The sequence below is a fragment of the Pleurodeles waltl genome, chromosome 9 (assembly GCF_031143425.1).
Source record: "Pleurodeles waltl isolate 20211129_DDA chromosome 9, aPleWal1.hap1.20221129, whole genome shotgun sequence".
In the NCBI taxonomy this organism is placed as follows: Eukaryota; Metazoa; Chordata; class Amphibia; order Caudata; family Salamandridae; genus Pleurodeles; species Pleurodeles waltl.
Window position 1 is genome coordinate 250,721,201 of NC_090448.1, and position 17,802 is coordinate 250,739,002.

The following is a 17,802-nucleotide window of genomic DNA, read 5'->3' on the forward strand; positions in this document are numbered from 1 at the left end:
TCAGGGGCCTCCTCTCGAGGCATCGCAGCTCATCAACATGCAGCCGTGATTTCAACATGCAGGCCTTTCAGCTTGGTTTCCTGGAGACCTGCATGCCTGAGCCCTTCTGCACTTTAGCTACCCCTAAAAGGCCGTCTGGCCTGCACAGCTGCACATGGTGGCGGGAGGGGTGTAGGAGCACCAGGAGGGCCTGGCCCCCAGCCTCCCATGTGCTTCCAGTGCGGTTCTTTTCAGGCCGCACTCCTAATGGGGAGAGTCCCAGCAGGCCAGTTCTTGTGGTTTCCTCTGCACTGTGTTCACCCACTCAGCTCGACCTCCAGACACTTTTGCACCTCCAGCGCAGAAATTCACAGGCTGCAGTCATCCTTGGCTGCACTCTCACTTGCAGGGTCGAGTTGCCAGGGGCCGCTGCTATCATGATCAAGCCCAGGGTGAGGGGAGCCCCCCAGTAAAGATTGGGGCCCCAACCACTTACCTGCTAACAGGAAGGTCCACAGAAATGGGCTAGCTAGGCCGTCATAGCCAGGCCCTACCGGGGATGGTGCAGAGGCCGCCAGTCATGAGGCCATGGCCAGACCTAGTCCGTCCACCAGTCCCTACAGCAGCCAGAAGCAAGAAATGAGGCCCCAAGGAGTGCGGGACATAATACTCATTAAAAGTATAATGTCATAATCCCTTTTTGGCCATGGATGGTGGTAGATGCCTGATGTTTCCGGGGCAGTCTGCAGGAGGACTAGAGGAGTTTGTGGGCCATTTTCAGCAGTTAGCCATATCCCTCCTTGTTTTGATATCCTCAAAAGATGTTGATTAGTTTGAAAAAGGTAGTGTTTTAAGTACCCCAGACAATCAACACTCCTCTCTCTTTACACTACCTGTTAAGACCCCCTAATATCCTACTTTTCATATAATGTGGTTTAAGAAGATGTTCTAGTGTGATTGTTGGGAAATCTAAATCTCTCCCCCGTACCCGCACCCCCAAAATCATACTGACCAAGCTACGTCCCTATAGAGTATTTTAAACTGGGACCGTTTCTCGACAGAGACCCAGTGTACCATACAATGGGAAATCCTCATACTAAGTGGCTGCATCGTTTTCACAAATCTGAGATAGCTGGAGCAGATTCTTGGGGCACTTGAAGTACCAAGAATTGCAATAGGTCATGCAAGGGCATGTTGTGGTATTCTTCACATATTCTTAGAATTTGCAGAGTAACTGGTATGAAAGCATGGCACTGAAAGTGTGCAGCCTTCCTCAGTACAAATTAAGCTAGAAAGCAGAGGTCCTGCTGGAAGATTGCCCTCTTATTATCAAATTCTCACTGTTATGAATCCTAATGTCTAAGACTTTTTCTCCATTCACCTGCAATAGGAAACATAAAGCTGTGGGAAACTATCTAGTCATGACAGCCAGATTATTAAGTCTTCGGTGATTTTAAGAGAGTCCAGAGCTTCAACAGACTGATTTTCTTGGGGGTTATTTTCTGGATCTGTTTAATATTCCTTGGGCCTGTATTAGAGCTCGCCTGGACTCTTACACTTGGTTCTTAAACCCACCCCACTTTCTGAGTGTGGTGCAGCTATCACCCAAACCACTAAGAGAAATGTGAAAATTGAGACTATGTCAAACTAAGAGTCCTTTTCCAATGGGGGACACAGAGGCAGAACGGTCTTCATTTCCTGCCTGGGCTTGCGGCAGGAAGCAGCCCTGACCCAGGGGGGTTCTAAGACTGGAAATATATGCTGTAGTGAACCCTTGATAAGGGATGGATCCACTGATCGATAGTTTGAGGCTGATAACAACCGGGACATACTGATCGCGCTTAATGTTGAGAGACATATAGTTCATAATAATATACAAGGAATTGCCTCTGTTGCCTCAAGGTCTGGGGGAGCTTCAATTTCCCAGAGGGAAGGGGCGGCCGCAACTAAACCTCTCACTTAAGTTGCCTGGCCCTTTCCAGAAGCAACCTATTATTAATCTTCCATCCACAAGCTGTCCCTGTGTTTTAATATTAGCTGGAGTGCCTTGTCTGTGCAAGGCTCAAATGGAGAGTCAGGAAGAACTAACCAGCAAGTGTTTAAACTGGTTGGTCCGGCATAGGAATTTTCCTCTTGCTAAGGCGAATGACATTCTGCTAACACGTAGGGTGGGTTGGTTTGGGTCAAGGCCTGTGGATCGGCTGAGTGATTTTGTTGTCATCAACTTTAGATCTCCTAGGTTGGTGCAGAGCTTGTTTCTTACCACTACTACAACAAAGAATTATTTCCCAACAGGAATTTGCATTCCTTAGTAAACAAGTTTACCAGGACCCTGTCCTTTACTTATTGGCCAAAATTCACAAAGACATTAGGAGCCCTCCAGGGCGCCCCATCCTCTCTGGATGTGACTCATTACTGGAACCATTAGGTGAGTAGGTTAATAGCTTCATTAAAGACTTTGTTCCTATTTTGGATATCTATGTAAGAGGCAGTACATACATGATTAATTTAATTGAAGGAATGAGATATGACCCTTCCAAGGAAATTCTGGTGATGCTTGATATTGAGTCATTATACACCAATATTCCTCAAATAGACAGCATTGAGGTGATCAGACAGACTTTAAATACCCTCCCTGCCCTACATAGGGTTTCAAAAGTTTTTATAATTTAACTACTTGAGAATGCCCTATCCAGAAATTATTTTCTTTTTTAAACAGATTTTTATGAACAATGCTCCAGTACATCTATGGGAGCTATTTTTGCTCCAAATCTGGCCAATCTGTATGTTGGCGATTTTGAATGCAAGGTTGTTTCTTCAGATAACAATCCTTTCTTTAGGAACATAAACTGTTGGAAAAGATACATTGATGATATCTTCATGATTTGGGAGGGAATGATGAAATGCTCAAATTTTTTGTTAATTACTTAAACAACTGTCAACCCTATCTTAAGCGTACCCATAACGCAAATAAACACAGTATTCCTTTTCTGGACCTGATCAAAAACTACAATAATCAACTCATTGTTTCACTCTTCCGCAAACCAACAGAACTCAACACTCTACTACAGTACAATAGTTTTCACCCTAGGGCATTGAAAGATGGATTGCCTTTTGGCCAATTCCTCCGACGTCATAGGAACTGCACCTAGAAAAATGACTACCTCAGAGAACGAGCTATACGCAGTCAGAAATTACTTGAGAGAGGCTACCCCAAACAATTAGTTAAGAATTCCTTCAAAAGGGCATGATACAATCCAAGGGAGACAATTCTACAAATTCGGGAAAGGCCCCCTATGAATAAGATTGTCTGTGTCACTACATTCTGCCCCCAAACCAACAAGATTGTCAAAATCATCAAAAAACATTGGTCAATATTGAAAACACTGGCCCCTTTTCACGATACCCCTCTTTTCTCTTTCAAGAAAGGTAAAAACCTTAGGGACCACTTAGTTCATGCCGATACCAGGATTCACAAAAGATTCACTAACATTGCCTCTTCTTTTTGGTTTAGAACCAATTAAGGGTCATTACAAGTGTGGCAACTGTGTTGCCTGTCAATACACTTAGAGACAGCACACTAACTGTGCCTCAACCAATGTTGTTTATTGTGTTTGGAGCCCTTGTGATTTTATTTATATTGGACAGACGACCAAACAAGTGCGAACTAGGATCAGCCAGCACAGAAGCCATATCAGATGCTGCATTGAAACAGCACCTATGGTCCATCACTATCAGGAGCGAAAAAATACCCTCGAAGACTTTAGATGGCAAGTCATTGAAAAGGTTATTCCTTCACCCAGAGGAGGAGACATTGCATTGAACTTACAGAGACTGGAATGTAAATTAATTGATAAATGTGATTCCATAAGAAAAGGATTGACCTCCATGGAAGAAAGGAGAAAGTATTACGCTACTGAACTGATGTGTCATATTTTATGATGTAGTGGTATATTACAGTCAGCTTTTTTATGTACCAACTGTTAATTAATGTGACAGTCCATTTCAGGTTTCAATTGCCCCTCCCCGCATGTTACTCTGATCTCTAAATAAGCAAGTTCCTTGACATTCTCCTTATACATATGTCCATGAGCCACTCCTAACCATGTATATATGAGGTTACTATTTCCCTCATTATTCATGGCCTATTCCTCATTAATTCCTGTCTGAACCTTTTTTAATTCCCTCGTTGTTTATGCCCCATATCTAGCACTTCATAGATACTCGGTTACATTTATTATGGTTCCTATTCCACAAGCACAGATCATATTGGCTGAGTGAACAATATCCACTCCAATGATGTTTGTAATGCTCCCGAATCAGTGGTAAAGCAACACCTAGCTTTTTTTCAGATTTTTTCCCCATTATTGGGAAGTCTTTTCAATCATCTCCTTGGTGGCTGTGTGCCACTTCCATTACCTACCAAAGCCAAGAAGCCAGGTTCAATCACTGTTTTGACCAAGAACTTCCCTTTTTTATTTTTTGTATATTTTTATTTATTTTACATTTTTAAATATTCTTTCTCTCGCGAAGTATTTAAATTCAATATAATTCATTTGCAGTTCCTGGATTCGGACAATATATTTAATTCTCCCGAACTAATGGTATTAGCGACCCATTTGTCCAAATGACATGTATCCCTTATTTTGGGAAGGTGCTTTGATCACCTTCAGGATGGCTCAGTATCATTTCCATTACCTATTAAGGATGAAGTACTAGGTTTGATTCTCAATTCAACCTATTTACCCTTTTTTATTTCCACCAAGTATTTACCCTCATTTTGGGAAGCTGCTCCAATCACCTTCCGGATGGCTCTATGACATTTCCATTACCTATCAAGGCTGAGGTACCAGGATCGATTCTCCATTCGACCATCCTCTTTTTTTTTTTCCCCCCCTTTTTTTTAATTTCTGCTCAGTATTTATTTCTGATAGGTTACATTCACCTCACTTATATGTCTGTTCCAATTCACATATTGTTTATATTACCTAATAAGAATGAGCCCAAAGTATAATATCTTTCCCTTGAACTTGTCCACTGCTGTTTCTAATTGCTTTTTGCCCTGGGGCTAGCGCCAAAGTGAGGCTTGTCTCCAGAGGCTATTTATAGAAGGAGAGTGAGGTCTGACTTTCCCTTGTATCCAGACTTCAGAATTAGGAAAATACAGTGTTCCCCACTGTGGGAAGATGCTGCCAGTCTACCCAGCTCTTATATTAAGGTAAAAAATATTATTTTCTCCCCTCAAACTGTCATTCATTTAGTTTCCACAGGCTCATGAATGCTTTTTGTTTTTTTGGGTGACAAAAGCACCATCCTGGGTGAGACAGTGGTGAGTTATGCCCCAATATAACTTGCTCCCACAAATACTACATTTAATAAACGTTTTTTCACTGAATTGAGACCCCTTTTTTCCAGATACCAATATTCGACATCCAGCTGAAGCTTTCTTTAATAATTCTAACCTTTCACCAGTACGTATATTATTTTAAATATACCCCTTTTTGTTTCTATACAGCATAGCACACTCCTTACTGATGGTCTTTTCCTTGACAGTTCCCCGGTCACTTTTTGTCCTGATGAGACCCTAGTATCCAGGATTGAGGGTCGAAACGCCGTTGACACGTTAATCGGACAAGACCTCTTCGATTATGTTTTGAATTATCAATCAATGTATTGACAAGCATACTTCATAACTTAATAAGAGGCTGTCTTTGTGAGATACACCAAAGATCACAGAACTATAAGCGTTTTTTTAAATTGCTTTATGGTGTGGTGTCTCTTTCCTCACTTGGGGATCACTTGTTTCAACTATCACTCTTTGTTTATTTTCCTAAAGTATGCTTATAAAAATGACTCACCAATATATGCGGATGCAGCTTTCAAAGCTTCAAAAACACGTTTTTCACATATGTGTTGGTACTGGATTCAGTGGAGTTTTTTTTTTTGTTGTAAAATTGTTTTTATTAATATATCAGTACAAGAAAATAAACATGTCCATGTACATAAGACTTCAGGTGTCCCACCATACTGTGTGCTCTTCTCCCTGTTCCTCCCAATTCCAAAGCAAGAGTAACAAACAACAGAGAGAAACACATCATAAAGACCAATCCTTTCACCCTCAAATGGTGGACCCAGCCTTCCACCTCCAGCATCTGAACAAACAGATTACAAAAACCTTACAACAAAACAAGTATCCAATCCCTTTTGATTGTCAGATTCGAATTTAAAGGCCATGGAGTGGAGCTTTTTTGAAAGATTTTAGACAGATGATTTTGTCTTCATTTAAGAATTTTTTGCATGAGTTAACCAGTAACAATATTTTTCTCCTCTAATATTTAAATTGATTCTAAATGAGTTTCATGTGGATTTGTACTTTGTGATGATGAGCTTGTTTTTTAGTCACGCTGGGGGCCACAGCGTCGAAACCACTTTTGAGCTGCTCCCACTGGAGTATTTCTATAAACCTGGCGATGTCAAGAGGCAGCCATGCTGTCCCTTAGAAGGTGTCAGTACTTGGATAGGGGCTTTTTGGTGAGTTCTAACAAATCCCTTAGCCAAGCAGGTATATGTGCAATTCCTGTATACAATCACATTGAAGCATTGGATGAGGTAGATTGACCTAAGATCCCCCATTGTAAGGGGGTGCAGTATTTGCTTTGGGATGGGGGTAGGGAGGTGCCACCAAACAAGGGCACTTGTTGAAGCAAGTTGGATGATAATCCCTCTGGAAGGGACCTCAATAGGCCAGGGGAGCAGAAAGGGTGCTACTCAAAGGGTATTTTATCCTATGGGCTACTGGAGATTTCTGAACCTAAAAATAATGAGGGGCTGCAACAATTTAGACCCTGTTATTGTGACCTTTATATCATTTAGATTCAGTGAGTGGGCGAGCAGCGCAACATTAATGATTAATTTCTACGTAATTCTAGGGGGCCCGTCCCCGTAGTTGCATGTTGTTCCTCTCCCCGAATTACACATCTCAGCATAAAGGTGGTACCACCGCTGATGGGTTCCTGTGCTGACCTTAATAATGAATCTCTTACCAACAAGGTTAAATTAGTATCATAGAATGTTGCAGGGTTGATCAATAAAGTTGATATACCAGAATGGGGTGAATTCATAGATACACACTTGATCTGTTTGTTCCAGGAAATTTGGTCTTCTAGGCATGTACACCGATCTGGTGTCACACATTTTAGTAAGCTAGCAGTTACTGGGGGCAGGAGTAGTTACCTGGGTAAGCACTACGTTGCGATGTATGGCCCAAGAAATGGTGATCCCCCGCAATGGATATCCCCTGTGTGTTGTTAACATTCCCTTCAATATGTGTTTATATGTATATAATGTTTATTTAAGGCTGGGGGGGTTTAGCAGCGACTCCCCAACTATTGAGCTATTGAATACACACATGACTAATGAAGTTTGTGGGTGGGGATCTTAATTGTCAGTTTGAGCCCCTGGAAGCTTGCCCAATTCCCCTAACACAAGATGAGGATGCTGTGGTTGATTCCCCCTCTGGGATCACCACCTATCAAAAAGTGGTCTACCTTGGCATTGCAAATGAATGTTCTAACATTTAACCAAGGATTGTGGGTAACAAATGATAGGATGTTCTCTGATAAAGGAGTGAAACTTATTTAAATAAGGCTCCAGGAACTAGCCTCATCAACTATAGCTTGGCAGACGTAAGGCTTTCGCAATATATAAGAGATATGACGGGTACTTGATAGAGGGGATTGTGACCATAATGCATTGGTCCTTGTTGTAGAACTCCCAGTGACTGAGAAGGGTTAACGTGGATGAACCGTTCGATCGTAGGCCTCAAATTTCTAGCAACAAGCATTCTGTCTAATGGGCTGCTATGGCCACATCTAGGGAACAGCTCTAGGGAATTTATAGGCTTGTTGGGCATAGCATTCAGCAGTTACAGTCAATGAAGTGGGACGACATTAAGGGGGATCAGTTAGAATGAGTATGCATCATTCATAACAATTTGTTTGCACAACTGAGGGATTATTTTTGGGTGGCTGCAAAAACTCCTTTACAAGAAAGTCCCTTCTGTCCTGGTACAATAATGCCTGTAAGACAGCCAGGGCAGCCCTTATGTTAACTATACAATCCAAACTCAAGGCGGAAATAAAAGAGAAGAGAGTGGCTTATAAGAAGTCCATCAGTGATGCTAAGAAGGATTGGGATAGGAGATTGTGGGAAGGCTTACTCGATGCAGTGAGGGAGGGCGATTAGCGAGCCTTTTGGAACCTCCTTGCAATGGGATCAAAGGAAGGTCATTGTCCAGTGGGGGTGAGCGTCCTCGCTTATGTCACTCACTTCTCCAGATTGTATGGCCCCAATGGTACTGAGGGCATTGAAGCAGCCTTTAGGGCACAAGTAGACACTGCTCGAGTTAACATAGGCGCCACAAATGGAAATTGTGCCAATAACTCTGCCTGAGGTAAGACGGGCTTTGTTGAAGCTACTAGACCGATTAGTCTTATTGACTGCTCCCAAACGTTATTTAGCGGAGTCATTCTGAAGCAGAGTTAACTTGGATTGAGGACAAAGCAATATTATCTCCCCTCCCTCCAAGCAGGGTTCAGAGAACACACTAGCACGATAGATCAGGCATTTCGACTTCAGCTCATCTACTGGAAAATAGTGAAACTGGGGAGGTGACCGACTTTGTTACTTTTGTTGACGTACATTCAGTATTTAATTTGGTACCCAGGGAAATACTTTGGTGTGTTCTGGAAGATATGGGGGTTCCTGGGGACCTTCTTGTTGTCATTGTAAAGTTGCATAGCGAAAACTATGCTCAAGTTCGCTGTGGAAAGCAGGGCAACATGATGGAAACTTTCCCTGTCAGTAGACTAGTAAGGTAGGGTTGTGTCCTTGCTTCAACTCTTTTCACAATATATGTCAATTACTTAATATCTTTACTGACTGATTGTGAGGGGACACACAATGCCTGGCTAACATCAAGGCTTTGGCCTTGATGTTTGCAGACAACAGTCTACTGTTATCTAAGTCGCTGATGGGGCTTCAGAAGATCTTGGACTGCTTTGTCCGTTTTTTTGCCTAGAGGGGACTCGAAATAAATGTGGCCAAAACTAACTACATGGTCTTAAATCCGTGCCCTATTATGAGATCAAAACCAAACTATATTTGAATGTTTAGGGCTGAGATTAACGGAACAACTTGATTGGTCCTGCCACATAGATACATCAGATCTTAGCCTGATGCAGACTACAGATGCCTAGACTAGAGCATGGAATAGGTCATGTTTTCGCCCAGTGTCCCTAGTCCTGCAAGTCTACAAACAACAGACGCTTGGTTCATCTCTTTATGGAGCAGAGCTGTGGGGTAACAAGGATATTGAGAATTTGCAGGTTGTGGAAAATAGCTTACTGCGGCAGCTGATGGGGCTTTCCACTAGTACCCCTCTGATTCCCCTCGGGTTGGACCTGGATGTTAGGCCAATCTCGGAGGTGGTAGGTGTCAGGCCCATACTATTTTGGAAGCGCATTTGGTTAACAGAAGAGCTCACGTCCTATCGAGAGGGGCTAAAGGAAGTTTCAGGAGTTTAGGGATCAGGAAGCATTCCCTGGGTTAGGTATGTAAAGGAGATCCTGGCAAAGATAGGCTGACACAAACTTTGGACCAATCCCTGTGAAGCTTCTACAATTAGTAAATCACCCCGGAAAGTAAAGTACAGTCAAACTTATTGGCAGGAGTTGCTTGTGCAAGTTCCAGGTGGTGCTCTTACGGATACATTTCTTTCATTTAAATATCAATTTAAAATTGAGTATTTCTTTTTTTTTTTTTTTAAATGAGATAGAACCTCCCCAAGCGATGAAGCTGTAGCTGCAGTTCAGGTATGGCACACTTCCACTAGCATCTTTAACATCCAAATGGGGGCCTGTGTTTGGAGGAAGTTTTTGCCCTGCGTGTAGTTTAAATTCTCTTCTTTTGCCGTGCTTATAATTTGGGGCGAAGTAAATGGCTGTTACCTGTCTGTCGCAACTTAGGGGTGAGGGAATTAGCTGTGGCTCTGTGAATTTTAAACTCATACTAAGCAGAGCACAGTGTTTACTGGTGACGTAGAGAACCCAGCAGAAGTTGTGTGAAAACTAAAATCCTCCCAGTTGTTTAGTTACATAAGAGTAGGGAATCATCTAGGAAATAAACGGGGCTCTTTTCACGGTTTTTAATGAGTGTGGGGTAATGCTTTGTTCTGCACTTTGTTAATCTTGCACTGTACATCGTTTTATCTGTATATTTGTGATTTAATGTTCTATATTATTGTTTTTATTCTGCTTTTATGGCATTTTGCTGCAATAAAGTATTTGATTGACTGACATTTCTTACTGGATAATTTATAACCCAATATTAAGTGGTTTGTTTTGTTATGAGCACAGTAATCTTGAGTATGTCATCTTTTGTTTCTTCCTGTCCCTGGGAGCAGCAAGGCTGCATGCTTAAAGATTATCAAATTTTCCTGCATGCTTGTGTGTTTCAGTGCATTTTTGTTAAGTGTTTTGTACATAGCAGGCGTTTTATTGTTTATTTAATAAAATTAATTTTGCTAAGTAAGTCCTTAGAAATTGCTAAACTGACAATCAAAAATAAATATATGTGGTTGCTAATGTCATTGCGCTTCCTCTGACAACTTCTTTTGTCTTGTTAGTCCACTAGAGACAGGACTTTGGATCAGCAGTGCACTGTCAGTCGACCAGGTTTAGCAGCAATAGCTGGAGCATTGGCTGTGGAGTTAATGATTTCAGTACTGCAGCACCCCGAAGGGTAAGTTTTTATACAAAAGCTCTGGAACCTAACCTGTTTGGTCCTTTGAACGAGCAGAGATGTGACATTCTGGATAAAGTAATGTGCTTTCTCGTTTTTATCTACGGCAACACATTTGTTGCATGATTTCAATGAAAAAGGTAAGGACCCTATCCAAAGTAGGACAATTATATTCAAATATATAAATCTACATCTGAGTCTTATTCTACTACTTTGTGCAATTCACAAATTCCTATTGCAGTTTGTATGGAAAGATACGTCCAATATAGATTTCCATGCTGGTTCTTTGAAAAATTATACAATTTTCCAAATGGGATACCATACCGCTTATATGGAGTTCTCTAGGGCGGAGAGCTCAACACAGGGGGAATTGTATCCCCTGCACAAATGTATGTTTTTATATTATTTTTTGTTCTCCACAGGGAAAATATATTTCTATGTAGAAAAACCTCTGCTACACCCCCCAAAAATTTTGGCGTGATCCATTTCCCTTTCCACCCAGGAAAGAGATGTAGTCTAGCCTTTAGCTGAAGTAAAATCTGACCCTTTCCTGGAGTTTTCGAATAGTTTCATATCTACTTGTTTGTGGGCATTCACAGACTTCCCAAGTTAACTATGCTTTTGAATGTCCAGGAACATGTTGAATTGCACCTGTAAAGTGGGATTTATGCACATGCAGAGATCTCTATACACGTTAAAGGCCTTATGCCTGCTGGGAATCGCTTTGTGAATTCCTGATAGACATGAGGTAAATTTGGGGACAGATGTATCCAAACAGTTTGCATTCGAAACTGTGCGAATCTCAAGATTCCACCGTTTGTGAATACAAAATAGCCTTTCACGATGTATGAAATGCATCGCATTCCAATTTTAGGGAATCACAATTTTCAGTGATTCCCTAAAATTGCAACTCCAAGTATGGAATTGCAATTTGTGATTCCCTAACTAGGAAATTGGAAATAGGGAATTCCTATTTGCGATTTCCTATGCACATGTATCAAGCATTTCCTAAATGCGAACTGGGCATTTAGGAAATATAATTACCACCAACTCTAAGTTGGTGGTTACCATGTGCACTTTTAAAAAATGCATTAAAATGCATGTTTTAAAGTGCCATTTAGCGCACACATGCCTCTAGGGCATGTGTGCGCTTTACATGTGACCAATTGTTTTTGAGGGGTGCATCAAAGGGGGCCTTAGTCCCTCAGCACCCTTGTTTTTGCATTACCTAATTTGCAAATTCCTAATAGGAATTCACAAATTAGGAAATGCAAAACCACTCGCACCTGACAGCCTTTAGGCCCATAGGAACGAATGGAGTCTCATTCCCTAATAGCGACTGCGAATTTTTAGAAATCGCTATTAGGGAATTGTTGTTTTGTTACTTTCCATTTTCCATTACCTAAATACTGCTTTCTTAAAATTCCTTATTTAGGTCATGCAAAATGATACTTTGATACATCTTCCCCTTGGTCGTTTATAACCTCGTTTCCCTTTTTGAAAAGGGATCTAAGAATTCTAATGCATTTAAATGGCCACACAGCCGCAGCTTAGGATTTACCTTTCTAATGTAACCATGGGTGGAATGAAGTGGACATGGCGTGAGTTTCAGAGCCAGTGGATTTTGTGCACTGTTTTCCATTGATCCATAATTATTGATCTAATGAGTGGGGTGTTAACACTCTTCTGGAACTTTTTTGCTACTTACATCTTATTCAGAAATCCAGAACACGCTACTTACTATATGAGTTGCTAATCAGAAAAAAGGGTCCTGGAAGAATGTATGCGTCTGGCCCAAAGACAGTGTCACTGGAGGACCGAAATTAGAATTTGTGAAGATATTTATTAGCCAAAGATGAATGTTTTTTGCTTTCTTGATTAAGGCAGATTTAGCCAGGCTACTTTGATATGACAGAGTGGATGGTTTGTCATTTGGACACAATATTTGCCATACAATGTCTTGTCTACAAATGTTTTGTTTAGAATTAGCATGAAAGACAGTTACATTTCCTAAATGTTCTTTGTTACTGCAAGTGTCGACCTACAACTGGACAATTACGCAACAGAACTCTACTTTTTTAGAGGCGCAAAACAATGGAGTGGCCATAGATCTGAAGAACATTCGTGCCTTGACGCTGTTGCCAGTTAGTTGGAAAACCCCGAATAAAAGCACGGAGGGCACTCCAAATAGATCTCTGACTGTGAAAAATTGGATTGACGGCCGATGGGAGAACGCAGTCCGAGCTCAACTAAGTTTCAACACTGCCCAAACAAAACGATCCACAAATGTAACCATATTTCATTAAGTGTAATAATACCGGCTCTCTTTTGACGCTTGGCATGAACAGACAGGCAATCCCCAGAGAAATATTTAAAGTGACCTGTCACAATACCGCCAGATTGGTTAGGAAAGCTATAAAACACGGAAAATGACTTTAATTATCAGACATCCGACTGTAAAAGGTCTGAGCCTAGGATTCCAATGTCTGCGCATGATGCGAGGATTTCAGATGCCGAGGAACATTTCATGGCACTCACTTTGAGTCTGCAGGAAGAGTAAATGGATTTACTGTGTCTGGAGAGGGTGAGCTGTAAACTTCATCCCCTTGTTAAACACTTTGGTCACTCCCCTTTGCCGGAAAAAAATGCTCAGAACATGATATGATTGTTTTTGTGCCAGTCAAAGTCAAAAGGATGCTTTGAGTTTAACTTTATGCCCTGAAGCCTCAAATATGCTCATTTTCTCCAGTCAAAAAAGCAAAATGTTCTTCAAGATAAAATATTCTAATTTCTCTTGAAGCAAGTTGTTGCAGCCTCTTCTCAAGTTATACAGGACCGCATAGTCATCTCAGCATGTCACGTTACATCTAAGTGGTTGGCAGGGCACCTCTGGTAATGGTTTTTGAACCAAGGCATCGTAGGGGCACAGGATACCAGTTTTTAGCCAGTAAACCATTAAGTGCTGAGGCCTATTCATGAGTTAATCTTTCACCACCTTGCAGCAAAGCTTGAGGAGCAGAGATTTAGGCGACTGTTGGTAAAATGCCACCAGCTTAAAAGTGCAGGTCCCACTTTTTAAATACATTGCACCCTGCCCTCTGGGCTAAACAGGGCCTACCCATGGGGTGTCTAATATGTATAATTTAAGCAGTTTATTTTGCCAGGTCCAAATGGCATTAGAAACTGCACACACAGGTTACAATGGAAGACCTGAGAATGTTTGAAGGGCTACTTAAGTCGGTGGCACAATCAGTGCTGCAGGCAACTAGTAACATTTAATTTATGGGCCCTGGGGGCATATAGTACCAGTTTACAAAGGACTCACAAGTAAATTAAATATGCCAATTGGGCATAAGCCAATTCTACCATTTTTTAAGGAGAGAGCACTAGCACTTTAGCACTGGTTACCAGTGGTAAAGTGCACAGAGTCCTAAGGCTCTGCAGATAGAGCCAGGTCCAAAACAACCTCCCTCAAGTCTAATGCCGTGGGAGACTCATCAATACCTTGACGGACTTCTCTTCTTAGCTGATAGAACATGCCCAATGGACCTCTACTGCAGAGGCACTTGTCAGTTCTACCCCTTCTGAATTCAGTTTGATCCCTCTGTCTACGCTCTCCTGAGCCACTGAACTAATCCATGGGGAATTCTTCCCTATACCTGTGCTGCACCTAACCTTAACTTCCTCACAGATGCTTCCCAGTAGGCAGATAGTACCACCATGGCCAGCAAAGTGACGTGGCACATTCCACCCCTTGGATCAGACTTATGTCCCCAACTCAGAGGAAATTCCGCACATAAGGACAGCAACCATCAAAGGCCACTTAACCTAACTGTCAGGGGCTAGGCCCCAGGCCATGCACTCACAGGTAGAAGCTCTAACCAGGGGCATTAGGTAGGCTTCTCTTCCAGCGTAGGGGCTGGCAAGGAGTTCCCAATGGGCTACTGACACTTCTCTGACCTGTGAGGTTTCTTAGAATGGGGGAGTGCAACAACCCCAGGTGTTGGGCACCCTTTTTCCACTCCATCAGTTCAGGGGTGGTATCCTGAACTGGACCCAAGTTCTGTAGCATGAGGCTGAACGAGGGACTGGGTGAGACCTCCCTCACCCTGCCCCTCCATCCGGGCTGCTGTAACATCTGCTAGGGAGTGGTATCCCAAGAAAACTGAACTGTGTGGCTCCCTGGGCTTCTGCCTCTCTCCGTCCGTCTGACACCAGAGGCAACACATTCCCCTGAATGCAGTCTGTGGGCATCTGGGGACTGCTTTTACTCTCTTCTGGGTTACCTTCCAGCCCCACTCCAGTGATACTAGGGCCATAGGGCAGAAATAGTCCTACCCTTGTGCCTGTGTCATCCTACACACATGGTCTTTGTACTGCTCTGGGGAATCTAGCCTTTCCGCTACCATAATCTGACTAGCCCAGGTCCCTCAGGGCAGTGATGAGGATCCCATTCACTTTCACATGGTGGAAGTAGTGACTCTCACCTTCATTGATCATGAGCTCACCCTCTGAGTCTATCTCCCAACTAAGGGCGATCATGGCATGCTCTGGGGACTACTAACCCCTAAGGCCACATTGGCCACCTCTGTAGAGGCCCCACCAGTGGGTGGCTTCTTTGGACAGACATTTTCCCACTGCTTGTTTCCTAACTGGGAGCACTTCAAAGCAGCGGAGCTTGAAATGGGGCACACTGGGCCACTGCCAACTCCAACCCACCACACACATTTCTCAAATGAGGCATGTGAACCCTTTCATTCGCCGTGCTTTGGGACTTGTCTGTGTCATCTCTAACCTCTCCCTCACTCTGCTGTGCTGGGGGGAAACCTGAACCACCCTTTTTGGGGTCACTCCCAGGTACCTTCTTGGACACTGGTGCTGACCCAGAGGTCCGCATCCTCAGCAGGCTTCCTGAGGTCAGTCAGTTTGTTTGTCAACTGAGTGCTGGCGCAGCTCTAAAACATTTACTGAGCATGTGCTGTCTTAGTATCACATTAAACAACCCAGTAAAAATGTATCAACTTTGTTTCCCCGCACCCAGCCGATCAGTGCCTTGCTGCCATAATCCAAGAAGGCTACCCAAGGCTTATTCTGCATCTTCAAGCTATCTCTGAACTTGATGCAGTATTTCTCTGGAGTGAGTCCAAACTTGGTGACAAGAATGGCTTTCATGGGGGCCTTGCAGGTCTACGACTTCTGGTTTAAACAGTGTGTCCTTCTGCACAAGAGGCATTTGTTTCCACAAGCCGTCCCCCCCATTGCTATGTGGCAGGCCTTGTCTATTTCATCCCCTACCACGTGGTTGGCACCAGATCTTTGTTTATGCGGACATTCTTTTCCCCCTTCAGACACTGTGGCTATGCATGCTGCCACCATCACTGCTGGACTCTACCTGCCTGACCTTGAGACCTAGCTCTTTCAGACTCAGTTCATGAGCCAGTAACAACGTTTTCTCCTCCAAGGCCCTCTCAGCCGCCTTCTCCTCCATCCTGAGCTTGGCTATCTTTTAACCTGAACTCTCTCACCTCCCTCCTTTCCGTCAGTTCCCCTGGGGTCAGGTTGCGGGAAGATATTCTTCTCTGTGCTCTGGCATGGAGCTCCAAATCAGGGGTCAAGTCACCCCCTTCAGGAGGCTACTACCCCTCAGGACTAGGATCCAAATCCTCTCCTTGCCTGTCCATCTCACCATTTTCTTCAGTTGCTGTAGGAAGTGACTGGTAGACTTCCGCTCCAGCACCTTCCTAGCGGTGCTCCTGGCTGGAAGTCCCCTCTCTTTACAGAACTCCTTGAACTGGGCCACAGTGTAGGATTCCATGTTTGCCAGGTCAGGTTCCATACTGTTACAGGTGGAATCTGATAGAGACTTCCAGTTGCAGATTCTTTACCTCAAAATTATCCCCAGGCATCAGACTGGATCCAGAAGATTTGTTATGAGCAGTACCCCTGCATGGCGGTAGGTGGCGTTGATCAGCTCCGCTTGCGTCGTTAGCGCAGGAAGGGACATCCACGGCGCCAATGTAGGCACCACCCAGGCACCCTGGCATCAGTTCTTTTCTTTCTGCACCAGTAGCGCAGATCCGGATAGAGCTACCCTGTCCGTCACTTTTTGACTGAGCTTTTTCAACCTTTTGTCAACTCTTTTGAGGTTTACCACCTGGTGTGGCAGGGATGTCATCCTTAAAGTCTGACTTCAAGCCCTGCAGCGCCTGTCATCAGCCGATGCCGGTGAGGCCGCACCTTGTTTGCCTGTGGTAGCTCTAGTGCAACCAGGACCTGAGGTTATGCTCCGACTGCCATGCCATGAATCCCAAGGCTTTGAGGGAGCAATCCCTCCAACCCGACGTGCAACACTCAAGGTCCCGGTCAAGAGGAAGGTCTCGGAAGCAGTCTCGGAGGTCAAGGTCATCATCCCACTTCTAGTCATCGGGACACTCCTGTATGTCTCTACACAAGAAGAAGAAAAAGTTGCAGCACTCTTTGGCTTCTCCGCGTCCATTGGTGACGAGATGCTGGAGCATCTGCATTCTAGGGGTCCCTCAGCGGTTGAGCCTGGGCCAGCTCCACACCTCCCCGATTTTCCAGGAGCTGGAGTGACCCCCGCCCAATTAAGAGTTTTATGAGGCCATGATCCTCATATTTGGGCAGGCCGACTCCTCTGGTGTACTTTTGGGCCCTGAGGAGTCAGCAGGGACCCCTTCTGGTTCTGCACCAGCAGCTTTGCCTCAGCTCCATTTGGCCTCAAGGATCCTTTTCTGGATCCGGACGGGTGTCAGTCATGCCACATCAACCTTCCCTGACATTGGTCCTGATGTTCCTGCCGCCCATTGGCGGTGCAGCCCCCATTGTCATCCCCAGTTCCCATTAGGAGCCGGAGGGGCATCTATCAACGCTGTTTCTAGCTCCAGCTGGAACCATGCCTTCCTGGTCAGAGGCTGAGCCCTATTCCTATGGGCTAGGAATTAGGGAAGAATGGGAGGGGTCATTGGGCCCTGAAGAATACCAGCCTGCGAAGATCCCAACATG

At 43.7% G+C, this 17,802-nt stretch overlaps 1 protein-coding gene across 1 annotated transcript in view; it reads left to right on the forward strand.

Moving 5' to 3' along the window:
* The window catches only part of ATG7 (autophagy related 7), a 1,524,945-nt gene that overhangs the window by 580,583 nt on the left and 926,560 nt on the right, over positions 1–17,802 (forward strand). Inside the window, exon 15 of the mRNA XM_069206657.1 lies at positions 10,664–10,779. Coding sequence (XP_069062758.1) covers positions 10,664–10,779 — 116 coding nt within the window. The remainder of the gene's footprint in view (positions 1–10,663; positions 10,780–17,802) is intronic.